Raw genomic sequence first — 16,986 nt, forward strand, 5'->3', positions numbered from 1 at the left:
GGAGAAATGCATGGGTCCGGATTTAGATGGCGTGGGAGGAGGAGATGACATTTGAGCTGAGTGACAGAAGGATTCAGAGCCAGCAGTGTGGCATTTGTTTTGAAAGTAAAGAATTAGTGAAGAACAGGCAACAGTCGTTGTGCTTCCAGATGGGTTTTATGAATGAATGGCAAAGCGTGTGTGAAAACCTAAAAGCCATTCAATACCGTTCTCCCTGGACCGTTCCAGCTCAGAGAAATTATAAATAATTTTGACAAATTCGTGCTGTCAAAGCTGTCAAAAACTAGGTCTTATTTTAGGTCCTCCTGAAAATACTAAAATTGACAGGAATAAGTATCATCTTTAGAATATACAGCTTAACAAACGTCCTTGGTGCTTTGGGAGCTTTTCAATCCATTTTTGAGGTTCCTGTTCTTCATCTTCCTTGAAGGCAAAACCACCTTGTTATTGTTGTTTTTAACGTGCCCCAGGCATGAAACAGTTCTGGCCCCCAACACAGGCATCAAGCCAGGATGAACCAAGGACTGTACATCTGCTTTGCCCCAATGATAGAAGAGCAGCACTGCCAGTCAGGTGTCTCCTTGCCCGTTGACAAGGGGTTAAAACCACCCTGTTTTAAAAACATGCTGTGTTAAGAAAAAGGTAATACCCAGAGTAAAAACTTTCTTAATAAGAGACACCAGTTTGGGTAAAGTAGTCTCTCATTTAGAAACATAAAGCTCAAATGTGCAAATATTTCATCATCAAATACTTTCTCCTAATTTTCTCCATAGTAAAGAATTCTGTTCACATGGGTATGTAGGAAGATAAATAGTATCATACTGTGTAGTATAAACTACTACAGGTGGTTTGTTTTCTGCTTGGGGTTACATCCTTAAAGATATACATGCTCAGAACAATTTTATTTATTTTACATTTCAAACTTATTTTATAAGACCATGTCTGCACAATGAAAATTGTTAGAGAAGTACCCACTCTTAGAAATGTATATACAGAGACCCTGGAACAATGTGAGGTTAGGGGTGCCGACTACCCTGTGTAGTCAAAAATCAAGAATAACTCGATACCTCAAACACTTTAACTACTATAGCCTACTGTTGACCGGAAGCTCTAACAATAGCATAAATACTCGATTAACAAATATTTTGTCTGTTATATGTATTATATACTGTATTCTTTTTTTTTCTTCTTTTTTTTTGTATTTTTCTGAAGCTGGAAACGGGGAGAGACAGTCAGACAGACTCCCGCATGCGCCCGACCAGGATCCACCCAGCACGCCCACCAGGGGCGACGCTCTGCCCACCAGGGGGCGATGCCCTGCCCCTCCGGAGCATCGCTCCGCCGCTACCAGAGCCACTCTAGCGCCTGGGGTAGAGGCCAAGGAGCCATCCCCAGCGCCCGGGCCATCCCTGCTCCAATGGAGCCCCAGCTGCGGGAGGGGAAGAGAGAGACAGAGAGGAAGGGGGGGTGGAGAAGCAAATGGGCGCTTCTCCTATGTGCCCTGGCCAGGAATCGAACCCAGGTCCCCCACACACCAGGCCGACGCTCTACCGCTGAGCCAACCGGCCAGGGCCTATATACTGAATTCTTACAAAAAGTACGCTAGAAAAATATGTTAATAAAATCATAAAGATAAGAAAATACATTTACAGTGTTGTGTGTGTTTACTGAAAAAACCCACCTATAAGTGGATCCACGTAGTTCAAACCCATGTTGTTCAAGGGTCAGCTGTAGTATATTTTGTAGTTTCAGAAATCTTGAAAATATGAATACTAGATAGAATCTGGAAAGGTGTACTGTTTATATTTAAATGTAATTTTCTCATCACTTCCAGTTTTACCTTTTTAAATAACAGGAGAGGAAGAGAAATAAATTAGACTTCAAAATATACCCTACGGCGAACATCAAAATTGAGTGGTGTTAGGGATAATAGACGAATGTGTCATGAGTGATAGCTGCCAGGGTTGGGCATCTCCTAAAGCTATCTTTGCCAGATTTTGTGACTGGTTCAAGTTTAGGAGATTGAGAAAAGTACTGTATAGTATTCTAGTAAGGAGAGGAGAAGTTTATAATATTTATAGACAAGTTAATATCGGAAATTATTCATAAAAGTCTCCTAAAATCATGAGGATACACTTTGTTCTAAAAATAACTCTACAGAGTCAACTTAGTCACTGATGACTTGCTTATTCGGGTTTATTTATTAAGTCTGTACCATCAATTAGGCACTTAAATATAGCCTCTTTTTTCCTCCTGAGCCAGCTTAGATGGGCTCTACCAACTTGCTTTGTCTGTCTCTTTTTTTGTTGTATTTATTATCAGCACTCCTGGTTGACACACTCTTTCTCTAGAGGTGATAGCCATGTCAGTTAGGTTACAGCTGACTTGTTTTCTGGGAGTCAGAGGTAACAGTGCATCTCTCTGATTATCATACATTATGTATAGATATTACAGTTTGGCCACTTTCTCCACTTTCTTTCTCTTCATAATACATAGAATGTAGCACGCAGCTAATCCAGCGTGCCCTGTAGCACTTTACACAGATGCTTGGGAAAGACATTGCCCCAGGCTGGCTGCTCTGTGCAGGAGCTCAGAAAGTCGAGATTTCTTGCATCTTTCCTAGTCTACACTATAAGAAGTTCCTACTTGCCTATAAAAAGAAGATTAGATATTTGTGGTATAGCCTCCTTTAACTGGCCTCCTTAACCAAGTGCTTGATTATAACTTTTTGTAAAACAAACCAATGCAAATGACACAACTCACTCAACACTGGTGGGTATAAACATGTTTTTTTACTTAAGTCACAAATTTTGATCAATTAGTATTGTAAGGTATTTTTCCCCACTGAGGAAGAAGGAAGGGCGTAGCCACAAAGTGTGGATAAGCAAAAGCTTTATTTAGTACAGCGTATCCTGCCCCACGAGGTTCCCTGGTCCCGGGGCCAGGGGCCAGAGAAGTCGCATGGATGAAACCACGTGGGGGATATTTAAAGGGTCATCTAGGGTGGAGGCGAGTTGATATGATGTGACAAAATCTCACTGGCTGGCAGACAGTCGCTCTTTTCCAAAGGACTTCTGGGAAGTTTCTTTTGGTGCGTATGGATGTGGGCAGTTCCAGCCGAAGTTCCCGGGTCTGGTTCCTCACGTGACCTTCCCCCATTGCCCGTCGACCTTACAAGTATCATCAGTGAAGAAATATTACCATGGGAGTCCCACTAAAAGGCATCATTTAAAAATAAAATGCCTACCTTTCTTAATAGTTTCTTTATAGAATACATATCTGTTTTAGGTTTTGCTTGATGTTGGTGTCGTGGCCAGCACATTGAAATGTTTGCAGCTTACGAATAGCCCTGTTATTCAGAGCTTTAACCCCGCCCCAGGCCTCCATCAGATCTCAGCACAGCGGTCACCTCCTTTAGAAGTCCTTCCCCGACCACTCCAAGTGGATTAGGACCCCACACACACACGCACACACACACACAATTGTTTGCAGTCATTGCACCATGTTTTTCTCCTTCCTGGAACTGAAAACAACCATGATACATTTACATGTGGGATTCTGGGACTCATGGCCGCTGTCCTCCACTGGATTGGAAGCTCCACAAAGGGGTTTTTTTTTCTCTCAGCACTGTCTGTTTTCTCTCACCACTACATCCTGAGCAACCAGCAGCATGCCTGGCACATAGTAGGTGCTCAGTAAGATCAACAGGAGGAATGAAAGCAAAGGGGGAGGGAGAGAAGGAAGAAGGAACGGAGGGCAGGCAGCCAGCTTTAGAAGACAGCTTGTCTTACAGCTCATTTCCATTGGTTTATTTCTTTCATTAATTTTTATTTTTCTTCCCTAAAATCATGCACAAGTGATGTTTTATTATGACAGATCCAGTTTTAAATGTTCCTGTGGGGACGTGAGTGATGTATAATGTACATTAACTTGTATGGAAGTATGTGTATTGCAAGCCAGAACATGGTTTATCTTAGAAGAAATAACATACCAACTCATTTTTCTGTACCTGTCCTGATGGATATAATGGGATTGAACAGTGATGTGGATAATTCAGATGGATTAGAAGTCAGAACATGATCATATTTTAAACACACTTTTATATTTACGTGTATCTGTCTGGGGTACACTGCACCTGCAACAAAATGAAGCCACGTGGAAAGGGGAGACTGACCAGGAAGCAGTAAACTAGATCCGTCCTTTGGCCTCTTACTCATTCTTCTCTGGCCCCCGCTGATCCCTGCCCCTCACTCTTAGAACCCTGAAGTCCAAGAAGAGATCTAAGGAGTAACTGAAATATAAACTTGGTATGTTTGCTCTCTTTGCTTATGTTCAGTCTCTCCCTCCAACTGGGGGAGGAATTAAAGACTTTTTTTAAAAACCTATTGTTCTGGGTTGCAGGCTGTGTAGGAAAACCCAAATAGGAAATTAAGGAATTAAGAAACTATTCTATATACAACTCTGCTCCAACCTCTAAGTACAATAGCCTAGCCCTGGGACGCGAGAGTGAAGAGCTGGGGGCATGTGTGTTGCTTCTCTGTTTCAGGCAATAAACTTGTCTTGCTCTCTTTCAGCTATAGAGGACGAGTTTGACTTCGCCCTGGGAAAGCAAACTCCAGCATTCCTAAAGAAGTGCGTCTGCTACATTAGGAAAATTGCTAACATCGAGCGTTTTGTGAAAATCCCAGAGATGGGAAAATACGTAGATATAACTGGAACAGAACCCAGGATTGTTCGGGACCCAGAAGCCCAAGAGAAGCTGATAAAACTCAGGGATGAATTTATTCCTACCATTGTTGCATCATCTAATCTCAGAGTATACACATCCGTGACTCATTGTGACATGAAACTAGGCTACTCCCAGGAAATAGAAAATCATTACATAGAAGGACTTGGTAAACAATTTTATGAGGATATGATTGATATAATTCAGGCAACGGTACAACAGAATTTTGACACTGAAACTGACACACTCTACGACGAAATTCTCCAGCATTCGTCATTATGTAAAACATATGCCTCTTTCTACGAGTACAAATGCGAATCTCTAAACATAGTCCATAAATACATTCTTCCCAGCAAGACTGGGCACATCAACCCACTTATTATATACGGTGGACCGTGCACTGGGAAGACACTTCTGCTAGCGGAAGTAGCAAAGAAGGTAAAAAGCCTCTTCTTTTACGTGTATGTTTGTGAAAACTTTTAATTTTGGTACAAGATAAATTGATCGGATTCATTTCCGTTGTCTGTGTTTACTCTTTGAATTATAATTAGTCTTTCCAGATGGACACGTTGGTGTTTCTCTTTTGCTGGTAGAAGATATATTGAAAGAGTAAGGCTCATGGGGTGCAATGATAAGACAGCTTTATTTTTTCTCCCATTGGGCCCAGCCTTCATTAGAATGCGAACTAGTGCGGTTCTCACCATGCTTCTTATCCCTCAGTAAGGCAAGCCCTCCAGTTGCTTCTAGACATGAAAGTCTCAGTTCAGCAATTAGTATTTCTAGTCTAAGACGGTAATTAAAATCTCAGTCTACATTTCTCTCCCCCAGCTGCGGCTTACCATCATCAGCAAGGTGTCTGCAGTGGTAGATAGGGACATGGCCGTCTTTCCTTTTTCCACATAGCACATCTTCCCTGTCCCAAACCCCAACCTCACTGATGACCCCTCGAGGGCTGTGGTAGAGGATGTAGGAAAGGTAAGGTGGCCAGAAATTCTTACCTGGCCAGTACTGCTCTGAACTGGGCTCTGCACTTTCTGGTCTTGGCAGGTGTTTAAAGCTGCTTCCTGCCTCTTCGGAGACCCTCTCATGGTTTCCCCGAGTTCCTTCCCCTCCCACTTCCCTTGTCCTTGCTAAGCATCTCTTTGCTACAGTTCCGTAGACACAGAGGAATGCATCTTTTTCTAGCTTGTCACTTCCTTGGCTCCTAGATATTCAGCAACGCACTTCTAGTGTCTTGCTACCAAGATCCTCTCCAGAGCCCAACAAACTCCCTTAGGACAAGACCTGGGAAAAACAGAACCAATAAAAAACATGTCAGCTCACTCTTTCCAGTGGCTCACATCTGGGACATGGGAGACACCCACGCATTTCTTTTCCCCTGAGAACTTCCAGCCCCGTCACAGCCTCTCTTCATCACTCCTCCATCCCAGCAGCTAGCTGGCCTCAGCCACTCCACCTCCACATTTCTCAGATGTCATCAGACACAGATGGCCATGTCCCCAAGCTCTAGGGGACCCCTGTAAGCGGTCCATTTCTCTAGCTAGAAATGAGGCATTGGGCATCTCTCAGCCCTCCCCTTTGGGAGTAGGGTGGTGATACAAAAACCCCACAGCACTCTAATCTCCAGCCTCTTTTGGCCTCTCAGATCTCTTTTTTTAGGCTGGAGGTGAGTGGTCCACTAGAGTTAGCAGAACTGGTTCTCACACCCCCTTTCAAGTCCTGCATGAAGGTCTGGAACTTCACCCTCAAATGTGGTATATTTTGACTTCTCACCTCAGTCTAAACTGGACTAAACTAGTTTCATTTTAACCTTCTCTTACATTGATATCAAAGTCTAATAGTTTCTCCGTCATCCTGTTGTTATTTCAAATATGTATATCATTCTTCCTATGGTGACTCTTTTCTTTTCTTTGCTTTTCTTTTCTTTTTTTTTTTACTGATTTAGTGAGAGGGTAAAGGAGAGAGAGAGAGAAAGACAGGACCATCATTCTGTTCCTGTAGTGCCCTGATCAGGGATCAAACAGACAACCTCTGCACTTTGGGATGATGCTCTAGCAGTCTAGCTAATTGAGCTATCTGGCCAGGGCAGGTTACTCCCTTAAGACCAAAGCTTTAACTTCATGAACATTATCATAATCTATCATGTGCTGCACAATGTCAAGTAAGTCATTTTAAAGACAAGAATAGGGATGGTTGTACTGTACCTTATGCAGGGTATAGGTTCCAATATAAACTCACAGGTAAAAATCAGGTAATCAAATTTACTCCTAAAAAGTCCTATACACACACACACACACACACACACACACACACACACACCATATATATATATATAGAGAGAGAGAGAGAGAAAGAGAGAGAGAGAGAGAGAGAAGCATCAACTCATTGTTCCACTTAGTTATGCCATTTATTGCTTCTCATATGTGCCCTGACCGGGGCTCGAACCGGCAACCTTGGCACTCTGGGGCAGTACTCTATCTACTGCGCCACCAGCCAGGGCACCACTTTACCATTTCTTCATGTGCTAAGCCCAGCTGCTGTATTTCTTCTTGTGTTAATTGATACAGCATGAACACTAGATAAAGTGGCTGGCTTACATTTAGGGGACACATTGCATCCAAATGCGTGTGTACACATGTGTGCATGTGTGTCTTTGAACAATAATTTGTATGTGAATCTTCAAACTGTAAAATTATTCCAAATAAGCAAAATAATAGCATTGTGAGGGGCACATGGGAGCTGAAATGAAGCGGGAAAACAGCCACAGATTACCGGATGCCGTTTCACACTCCCTCGGGGGCCTGTTTCCTTGTGGAGGGGGCAGGGGAAAATGGTTGGAGGGCAGAGGCAAATTTAATGGTAGGCGCACCGGGCATGCGCTCTGGGCCCTGACTTCTGAAGGGCCCCGCAAAACCCCAACTTTATACTTTTTTCAAAGGACATCAAGTTTAAGGGGCCAAATATTTTCTTCTGTGCCCACATCCTCAACAAACCTTAATCCACCTCTGTTGGAGGGGCAAATATTGTTGGACTTGGCTGAGTTGAATGTGCGTGTGATGCAATGCCACGTGCTCTATCTAGCATAGAAGGTAAATGGTCACATGGGGTGTGCCGATAGGCCAGAATACATAAGCACTCCAGGGGGGGCAGTGTGGCGATGGTCAGGTTGATCAGCCGGAAGGGACTCTCTGAGCTCATGCTGTTCAGGATGTTGTGTCCAACTACCAGAGTGTGTCTAGTCAGAGTCCAGGACTCTGGTCCCCAGAAGAGCCTTGCCTCTTTCCAGGACCTCTGCTCTACCTCTTTCCTGGGCAGCTCTGCTCCCACCACCATCACCAACGACAACCTGTGCTCTCTGTGACTCTGTGTCCCTGTGAGGATGCAGACAGACAGCTCATGTTAGTCTCACCGTTATCTCCGATGTACCCACATTCCCATGGACACGAGCTCAGGATCGGAGGGCTACTCTCTACAGATACCGCACATTCAGCAACACGTGTTTGGGAGGAGAGAAGATGGTGCATATGATCATCATAAGCAACCCACGGGAACCATGAATTAGGTTGTCTCTGATTTGCCACCAAAGGCAGCTGTTGGTTGGTAGGATGACCTCCTCTGGATCAGCATCAAAGGTTGGGGCTAAACAACAACAGTGAATGCTTATTTGCCCTAATAGCTCATTCTGAAACTGACAGTGATATATCTCCTCTAAACCGATGTATACTCTACCCCGAATTAGCTCTTGAGGAACAAAGTTTCATAAACTTCCTAATACTTTCTTTTCTACAGAGTATCCTTGGTGAATTGCAATGATTACTAAAAGACATTATTTCTCTAAAAATATACATTGGATTATTTTATACGTTGATCATGTCCCTTTTTATTCTTGCCTGTCCAAACAGAAATGTTTTATCCCTTAACTCTACATTTGAGAGATAGAGTGCACACATACAAGAATGAAAGTCAAATTAATTTCTTCAACTTTGTCAGTAACCATTTAACTCTGAGCAAGTATCCAGCCTGGACTGCAGTTTTCACTTCTGTTAAGTAATACTGTAATTCTCATGTTCCCTACAGAGAGATAATGTAAGAATGATAACTCCTTATTTATATAGCAAATAGTTATAAAGCACACATTTAGCAAAAGTTTTTTAACCAGCTCTATATAGATTTTTATGACAATGATAAATATAATCATAATGATGACCCTATAGCATCATGATATAGTAAAATATCTCTGAATCATAAAAGATTATATTCAGTATCATTTTAGTACTATTTTTATTGCATTCTAATTAACTAGAAATTTTTTCAGCCATATATGGTATTACGTGATCCAATAATGAAAATATTTGATTCAATATAATGTATAAATTGTTATTTAATTTATTCACCAAACAAATACTTACCGAGTACCTAATATGTGCCAACAACCATTCTAGGAAATGGGATTCACTGTTTAAAAAATGACTGTACTAGATACTCAGATTTACTGTTTATGAAATACTTTGTAACTTAGAATACGAGCTAAATGTTGCCTTTTTGGTTGAATATCACTACTGTCACTATTTTATTACCTTTAGTAGAGTGACCCTGAGGGTCTCGCCTATAGATTTTAGTGCATAAACTTTGTGACAGCTCTTTGACTTTATCAGAAGGTTTTTCCTCTCATGGTCTAAACTACTTTCTGCATGGCCAGGGCTACCAGAAGTCTGACCTCTGGAGAGAAGAGATGCTGTAGTCTATGCCCACATGAATATATATTACCATTCTAAACATCACCTTTATATTTTAGGCTTATGGCTGGCTACATGAAGACACAGGACCAGAATCTGACCCAGTGATAGTTGTCCGATTTCTAGGAAGCACAAACATGAGTACTGACCTCAAGACTCTCCTGCTGAGCGTTTGTGAACAATTGGCAATTAACTACCGGTGTCTAGTTCAGAGCTACCCTAAGAAGATTCACGACCTCCGAGACTTATTTATAAACCTTTTGAATGAGTCTTCATTGCAGAGACCTCTAGTGATAATATTCGACGCCCTGGAGCAGCTCTCAGAAAGTGACGAGGCCAGGAAGCTCTGGTGGCTCCCTGCTCACCTTCCCCGCTTCGTACGGATGGTCCTCTCCACACTGCCCAACAAACACGGGATCCTGCAGAAGCTAAGGTGCCTTATCCACGAAGAAAACAATTACATCGAGCTGATTCCCCGGGACAGGAAGATGTGCAGCCAGGTCCTCAAACACCAGCTGCTGCGAGTCAAAAGGAAGGTCACATCGGGCCAGCAGATTTATGTAAACAACGCACTCTCCAAGTGCACACTGCCCATGTTTGTGAACCTGACCTTCAGGGAGGTGAGACATTGGCGATCCCACAAAGATGTCGATGAATCTTCCCTCTGTGTGACCGTCCATGAAAGTATAGAGCAGCTCTTCTGGTCCTTGGAGAAGAAGTGCGGTCAGAAGCTGGTGTCCAGGGCTCTCGGTTACATCACCATGGCCAAGATGGGTTTGAGTGAAATGGAACTGGAGGATGTGTTGGCTCTAGACAACCGTGTTATGAATGAGCTCAACGAGAACAGCAGGCCCAGCAACCCCCTGAGGGTACCTTACCTGTACATCGCGAGGCTCAAAGAGGGTCTCGGTGGATACTTAATAGAAAGGCACGTGAAGAATGTCACCCTCCTGGTCTGGGCCAACAGACACCTGCAGCTCATAGCCCAGAAGCTGTATCTGAAGGATGACAGTGACTTACATGAAATGCACACCATCCTGGCAGATTATTTCCTGGGGGTCTGGTCCGGGGGCAGGCGGAAGGCTTTTTGCCTCAAAGACCCCTACTTGAATGGCTGCCTTGACTTGGACAGCGGAAGCCTGCTGGAGGAAGAAAAGCACTTCATGGAACAGGCTTCTTTTGACAGACAAGCCCCGGACCAGCCCTGGGTTTTCCAGTGTAATCCGTTGGAGCCGGACATCTTTTTCGTCAATCACCGGAAGATGTCTGAGCTCTTGTACCACCTGACAAGGTGTGGGAAGAACGATGACCTGCTTTACGGCATCATCATGAACTTCAGCTGGCTCTACACCATGATCAAAATCGGCCAGTTCGACAAAGTGCTTTCAGACATCGAGCTGGCGTACAGCTACTCGCAAGAGAAGGAGCTGAAGTTCCTGGCCAACACCCTCCGCAGCATCAAAAACAAGGTCACTGCGTTTCCCGGCTCCCTTTCAGCGGAGCTGCAGCAAAGACTGCTGCCCGTCGTCAGTTCCCTGCCCAAGCTGAGACACCTTCTTCTGGAGTGTGACAAGGACGGGCCCAAATACTGCTCCATTGTGCCGCTGCATTCGTCCATGGATGTGACGTATAGCCCAGAGCGTCTGCCCTTGTCATCTAGTCACCTGCATGTCACCGAGATCCTGCCTACCTGCAACCCCAGTACTGTCCTCACAGCTTTAGAAAATGGTTCTATCAGCACATGGGATGTGGAATCTCGCCAACTACTCAGGCAAATCACAACAGCCCAGTCTGTCATCCTGGGCATGAAACTCAGCGGTGACGAAAAGTACCTTGTGGTGGCTACGACAAATAACACCTTGTTGATTTATGACAATGTGAACTCTTGTCTCCTGTCTGAAGTGGAAATCAAAGGGACCAAGCATGGCAGTGGGTCCACCTACATCAATGGGTTTACCCTGTCTGTCAACCATGCCCTCGCGTGGCTCGAAGCCAGCAAAGACGTCACTGTCATCGATCTGCTCTATGGATGGCCCCTTTACCAGTTCCACTGCTGGTACGAGGTGACGTGCGTCCAGTGCTCTCTGGATGGAATATATGCTTTCTGTGGACAGTACCTAAACACCACCACCATTTTTCATTTAGGGAGTGGAGAAAAGTTATGTACGGTGACATCCGAATTTTCAGGTGGGTTTGTGAAGTTTCTTCTTATCTTGGACACGGCTCGAGAAATGGTCATGGTAGACAGCGAGGGGAGCCTCTCTGTTTGGAATACCGAGGACATTTCCAGCCCCCAGCTGACTGATGACTTTGACTGCCGGAGAGAAGACAGCGAGGTGGTCAGCATTGAACTGTCGGAGGACCAGAGTGCAGTTCTGATCTGTAAAGCCCTCAGCATCGAGCTCTTAGATACCGGCCTGTGGAAGGTGGCTGAGAAGTTCAGAGCTAAGCACAACGAACGCTTCGTGTCTGCCGTGCTGTCCAAAAACGGAGACTGCATCATCGCGACCATGGAGAATACCTCCGCCGTGTTCTTCTGGAGGCGGGACACGGGGCAGTGCATGGCCAGCTTACAGGAAGTCTCAGGTACCATAGTGAAGCTGGTGAAATCCAGTCACCACAATATGCTGCTCTCTTTGTCCACCAGTGGCGTTCTGTCTATGTGGGACATAGATATAATCACGGCTATGTCCAACATAGATAAGACTGGAAAACCCATCCAAAGTCTGGTGTTACCTGCGAGAGGGGAAATCATCTACTCCCTCGATGGCTCCGACTGTGTTCATAAGTGGAACTTCAGTAGTGGGTTCATTGAAGCAGTCTTCAAACACGAAGGAATAGTGGAACACTGCGTGTTGACGTCCTCTGGAGACATCATGGTGACATCAGATGACAAAAGCAGCCAGTACGTCTGGCACACCAACAGTGGGGAAAACCTCTTCCGAATTAACGGGCAGAGAATATCTCAGCTGCTGATTACACACAATGACCAGTTTGTGGTCTCCCTCTGTGAGGAAAACGCCTCCAGGGTTTGGAGACTGGCCACAGGTCACAGGGTCTGCAACATTCTGACCACGTTGCAGAATGCCTTTATAACCTCTGCCAATACCTTCGTGGTAGGAATGACCAAAAGCAAAGTGCTGGCAGTCAGTCTGTGGACGGGGAGTATCACCAAGAAGTTTTGCTGCGAGGATGGCACCACCATCGTGAATTTTAAACTGATCCCCGACTGTCCTGACATCATCGTGTTTATCACCTCAGCCGAGACAGTGAATATCTGGAGCCTGACAGATGAAGTGATCTGTCGCCGTGTGCAGCTTCCAAACAACTTCCTGAAAACCTTAGAGGATTTTGAAATTTCTCCCAATGGAAAGTTAGGCATCATATCCCGGGGAGATGAAAATATCAATGTGCTCGATTTACACAGTGGTAAATTACGGGTGGTTCACGCTGCTGGGGTCATCTGGCGGCAAAGGTTGTCTAGAGACGGTCGCTACCTGGTCTACATTTGTTTCCGGAGCGGGGAGGAAGAGGATGAAAACGGGGCGATATCCAGTTTAATTGTCATGAGACTGGCCGACGGCAAAAATATCGGTGCTTGTTCCCTTTACAAAACACCAACTTTTCTCGCCCTGTCCCAGAGGCACCTGCACATCATCGTGGGGTTCGACGACGGGAGCATAGGGATCTACACGGTGGTGGATCGCGTAGATGCTGCCCTGAAAATTAAAATCGCCACGTCAAACAGCAGACAGATATTCAACAGTGCGACACAGACAGCCAGGCCAAAGTGTCACAGCTACTGTTTCAAAGTGTCCGTGGACTGCTTATGGAGAGAGTCTACTGAGGTCTTTGCAAGAGACAGTCCCATCACGGTGAGTGACTCCACTGAGCCCAACGAGGCGACCCCCTCCAAGAAACACAATTCCTGCTATGACCGGATGTGCTCTGCCCTAGAACCCAGGGGCCACAGCTATGCCCCTGACAACTGACCAAAAAAGTTTAGCTTGCTCCACAGAAATACACAACACCCGTACAAAAAAGCGTGGGGGTGGGGTTAGTATCTTCTGTGTCCCAAATAAACGGCTCATTTCTTAAAAGACAAGAAAGATGCTGGAGTTCCCAGGTTAATTATTAACATGCTCATGAAATGTACAGAAATGTTAAATTGGTTTTAGGTTTGCTTTTTTTGTTAAACTTTATCCGGGAATGAAGTCTTGTGACTTTTCTAGAGGCTTTGTAGAAATCATATTTATATGGCTACATCAACAGGGGGTTAAAAGTAGTTTTAAAATTGTGGGGAACGAAGCGACACACGTCATCCCATTGGTCCAGATGAGAGAGGCCAGAGAGACCATTGGGGCTGTAAACAGTTTTATAGAAATAGGTTGAAATTGTGAACACAAAGAGCTGTTTGACTTCAAGTGATTGTGTGGCCATAAGTAAACACAGCCTTAATCTCTCCTTATATTTTACAATCCTGACAACTGTGTAAACCCAGTCCGCAGATGGAAGGCCTAATGGTGCAAAATCGTGTAACAAAAATGACCGGATGTGCTCCCAGTTTCCCAAGAGAAAGGACGTGAAAGGTGAGGCCACAGACTGGACTGGGACAAGAACTACCTACCACTGTCATAGGGCTACTGGACACGGAGAGTCAGTCTTCATGAAAGTACACTTGTGGCCAGGCATGCCAGGGATTCTGTAGAACGGAACATAAGCTTTTTTAAAACTATTTCCTGGGCTGCAAAAGAACACATTTAATAAGAACCCACAATCTTTTCATGTCTTTTTGCAATGCCTACTCATGCTGAGTGTAAAGGCTTACAGAAAGGGCATTGCAGATTTGGTCCGAACACCTGTTCATTTCTATCACTGTACTAACAAAAGTCTGCGTTGTTCAGTCGGTTGTATGGAAGCATAAATTATTTCCCAAATCCCTGCAGTAAATCTTAATAGAAGGAAAGTTTTCTCGACATGCCATCTACGGAACACTGATGACATTTGCCTTACTCTCATTCCTCCTCTTTCCTGTGTAAAACGCAGACAGATGACCAAATACTCTGGGACAAACTGAATATGCCTGTCTTTGTGCTAAAATATTCCGTGAATCTTAGGAGTGTCCAAGGGTTCTTTAATGTCCCTGTTTGTAATCACTTTCTTACTTCTACCCACTATACGTATGCTTCTTTATCTGTCACCCTTTCCGCTTGAAGACTCTTCGGAGACTTTTCTAGTCTTCTTTTCAAAGCAGAAGCTGTGAAATATATTAAATCTTTTATTAAAAAAAAGAAAAGAAAAGAAACTAAACTTATTTAAAAGAAAATATTACATCCCGAAAGGGGAAAGTGATTTTTCTTCACATGGCATGTCCTTGGATAACTTTCTGAAGGGTGTCAGTCGTGGTGGTTTGCTTTTATTTGGGGGTGGCAGTTGTGACTTAAGTAGGTGGAATAATGAATGAGGAACTGAGTCACGTCGGGTCCAGCTCTGCCATGAACTCATCCCATGTCCGTAGACAGACTGTTAACCTCCCTGCTGTATTGTTTTTGCCACGTGCAAAATAGAAGTCATTGTAGTATCTGCTACAGCCCTCCCAGGGATGTTGGGGAGCGATGTAAGAAAAAAAAAATACAGTGACATCTTGATTATTGAAGCTAATGGGAGAGACAAAGTGATCAAACCTATTGGGTATCTAAGTCAACTGCATTTCACTTTGGAAAGAGATGTAATTCAGACAGAAACACCCCACTCCATGGTGAAAGTCTTTTTTTTAGTAGGTTCCTTCTGGTCTGGCTATAGTCAGAAAGGTGGGAGCCCAGAGAAGCCCAGCCCGCATACAGATCACCTGGAATTTATCGTATGAGTCAGACCACACATCTTATTCCTGTTATTATCAGTTGGATGGCCATTCCACACATTTCTAAGAAATAAATGCGTAGATGGATTAAATGTAGTGTGTGAATGTTGTATGTAACAGCCAATAGAGTTTAACAAGTGACTTGAATGATTTTTCCTAACTTGTTTGCAACTGATAGCTCATATTGAATGTTTTTATGTAAACTTTGTATTGTTGGGGAGAATTACCCAATCAGAGATTATATTTTCATAAATGTTACATTTAGTTAAATTTTGTTACAGAGTTGTTACACTAGGAAATTATTTCAGTCTTCAAACAATATACAGTCTTGTGTATGTAGTGTTTGTATGAATAAAAGATGAACTATGTTGATTTGTGTGGTGTTTTTTTTTCTCCCAACTTAGGCAGATGTAGTTAAAGATTGAAAGTAATAATAATAATAATAATGTGTTTATGCATACTGTACACCAGGCACTATTTTTGGAGTTTTGCATGTACTAAGCCATGTAATCTTCACAACAGCTTTATGAGTTAGGTACTGGTAGTATTCTAAATTTACAGATGAAGAAATCTTGAAACACAGGTACAGGGAGAACAGCTGAATAGGACAGCAGTTGGGCCTAGAGAATTCAATGTCTTTTTTGTCAACTTTCTCAAAGCACATAAAAATACAGCATTGAGTATCCAGTAGGCACTTTCTGATAATAACCTATAAGATAGTTTCTAACTGCCTGACCAGGCAGTGGCACAGTGGATAGAGCATCAGACTGAGATGCAGAGGACCCAGGTTCGAGATCCCGAGATCACTAGCTTGAGCGCGACCAAGGTAACCAGCTTAGACCCAAGGTCGCTGGCTCAAGCAAGGGGTTAGTCGGTCTTCTGTAGCCCCACGGTCAAGGCACATATGAGAAAGCAATCAATGAACAACTAAGGTGTCGTAACGAAAAACTAATGATTGATGCTTCTCATCTCTCTTTGTTCCTGTCTGTCTGTCCCTATCTATCCCTCTCTCTGACTCTCTCTCTGTCTGTGTAAAAAAAAAAAAAAAAAGATAGTGACCAGGCTAGACTCTGAAGATCACGGGAGGTCTTTGCAAAATCTCAGGATTTTCAGGTGTACCACAATAGTTGATATAGTATTCATTTAGCAAATATTTATTTGGACATGCATTTTGACAAGAATACAAAGGTTAATAAAATAGCTTATGCCTTCTAGGTTTTCATAGTCTTAACAGGAAAACAAATAAGAAACAAGTTCTGTGTGGAAGTTCAAGGACAGTATGCTTCCCTCTGGAGCCAGGGGTAGAAGTGAGAAGGATGATAATCAAGGAATCATCCTACTCATACATCCCCTACAGGTGGGAGACCAGGGGGTGTTTTCCATGTGCACTGTTCCACTTATCACCTCTTGGATGTGAGACTCACACACATACACAGTTTTTAAGCAGGTCAGCAATGGGGGTGCTTAAGTGATGATAATTAGGAAATAATCAGGTGAAACCTGGTAGATAGTTTCATGAAACAATTATTCTCAGAGAAACTAAAATCAAGATGTTAAAAAAATAATTGAATTATCCATCAGGTTTATTGCCTCCATCTTCATGTGACTGAGATTGACTTCTGTCTAATAACCCTCTGAAAATGACTCCACTACCCATGCCAGGG

At 43.6% G+C, this 16,986-nt stretch overlaps 1 protein-coding gene across 1 annotated transcript in view; it reads left to right on the plus strand.

The window, feature by feature from the left end:
* NWD2 (NACHT and WD repeat domain containing 2) overlaps nt 1-15,611 on the plus strand; it is a 173,897-nt gene extending 158,286 nt beyond the window's left edge. Inside the window, exons 6-7 of the mRNA XM_066387666.1 lie at nt 4,575-5,164; nt 9,522-15,611. Of these exons, the coding sequence (XP_066243763.1) occupies nt 4,575-5,164; nt 9,522-13,454 (4,523 nt within the window). The 3' untranslated portion in view covers nt 13,455-15,611. The remainder of the gene's footprint in view (nt 1-4,574; nt 5,165-9,521) is intronic.
* The last annotated feature ends 1,375 nt before the right edge of the window (nt 15,612-16,986 follow it).

This window comes from Saccopteryx leptura, chromosome 5 (assembly GCF_036850995.1).
Source record: "Saccopteryx leptura isolate mSacLep1 chromosome 5, mSacLep1_pri_phased_curated, whole genome shotgun sequence".
Taxonomy (NCBI): Eukaryota; Metazoa; Chordata; class Mammalia; order Chiroptera; family Emballonuridae; genus Saccopteryx; species Saccopteryx leptura.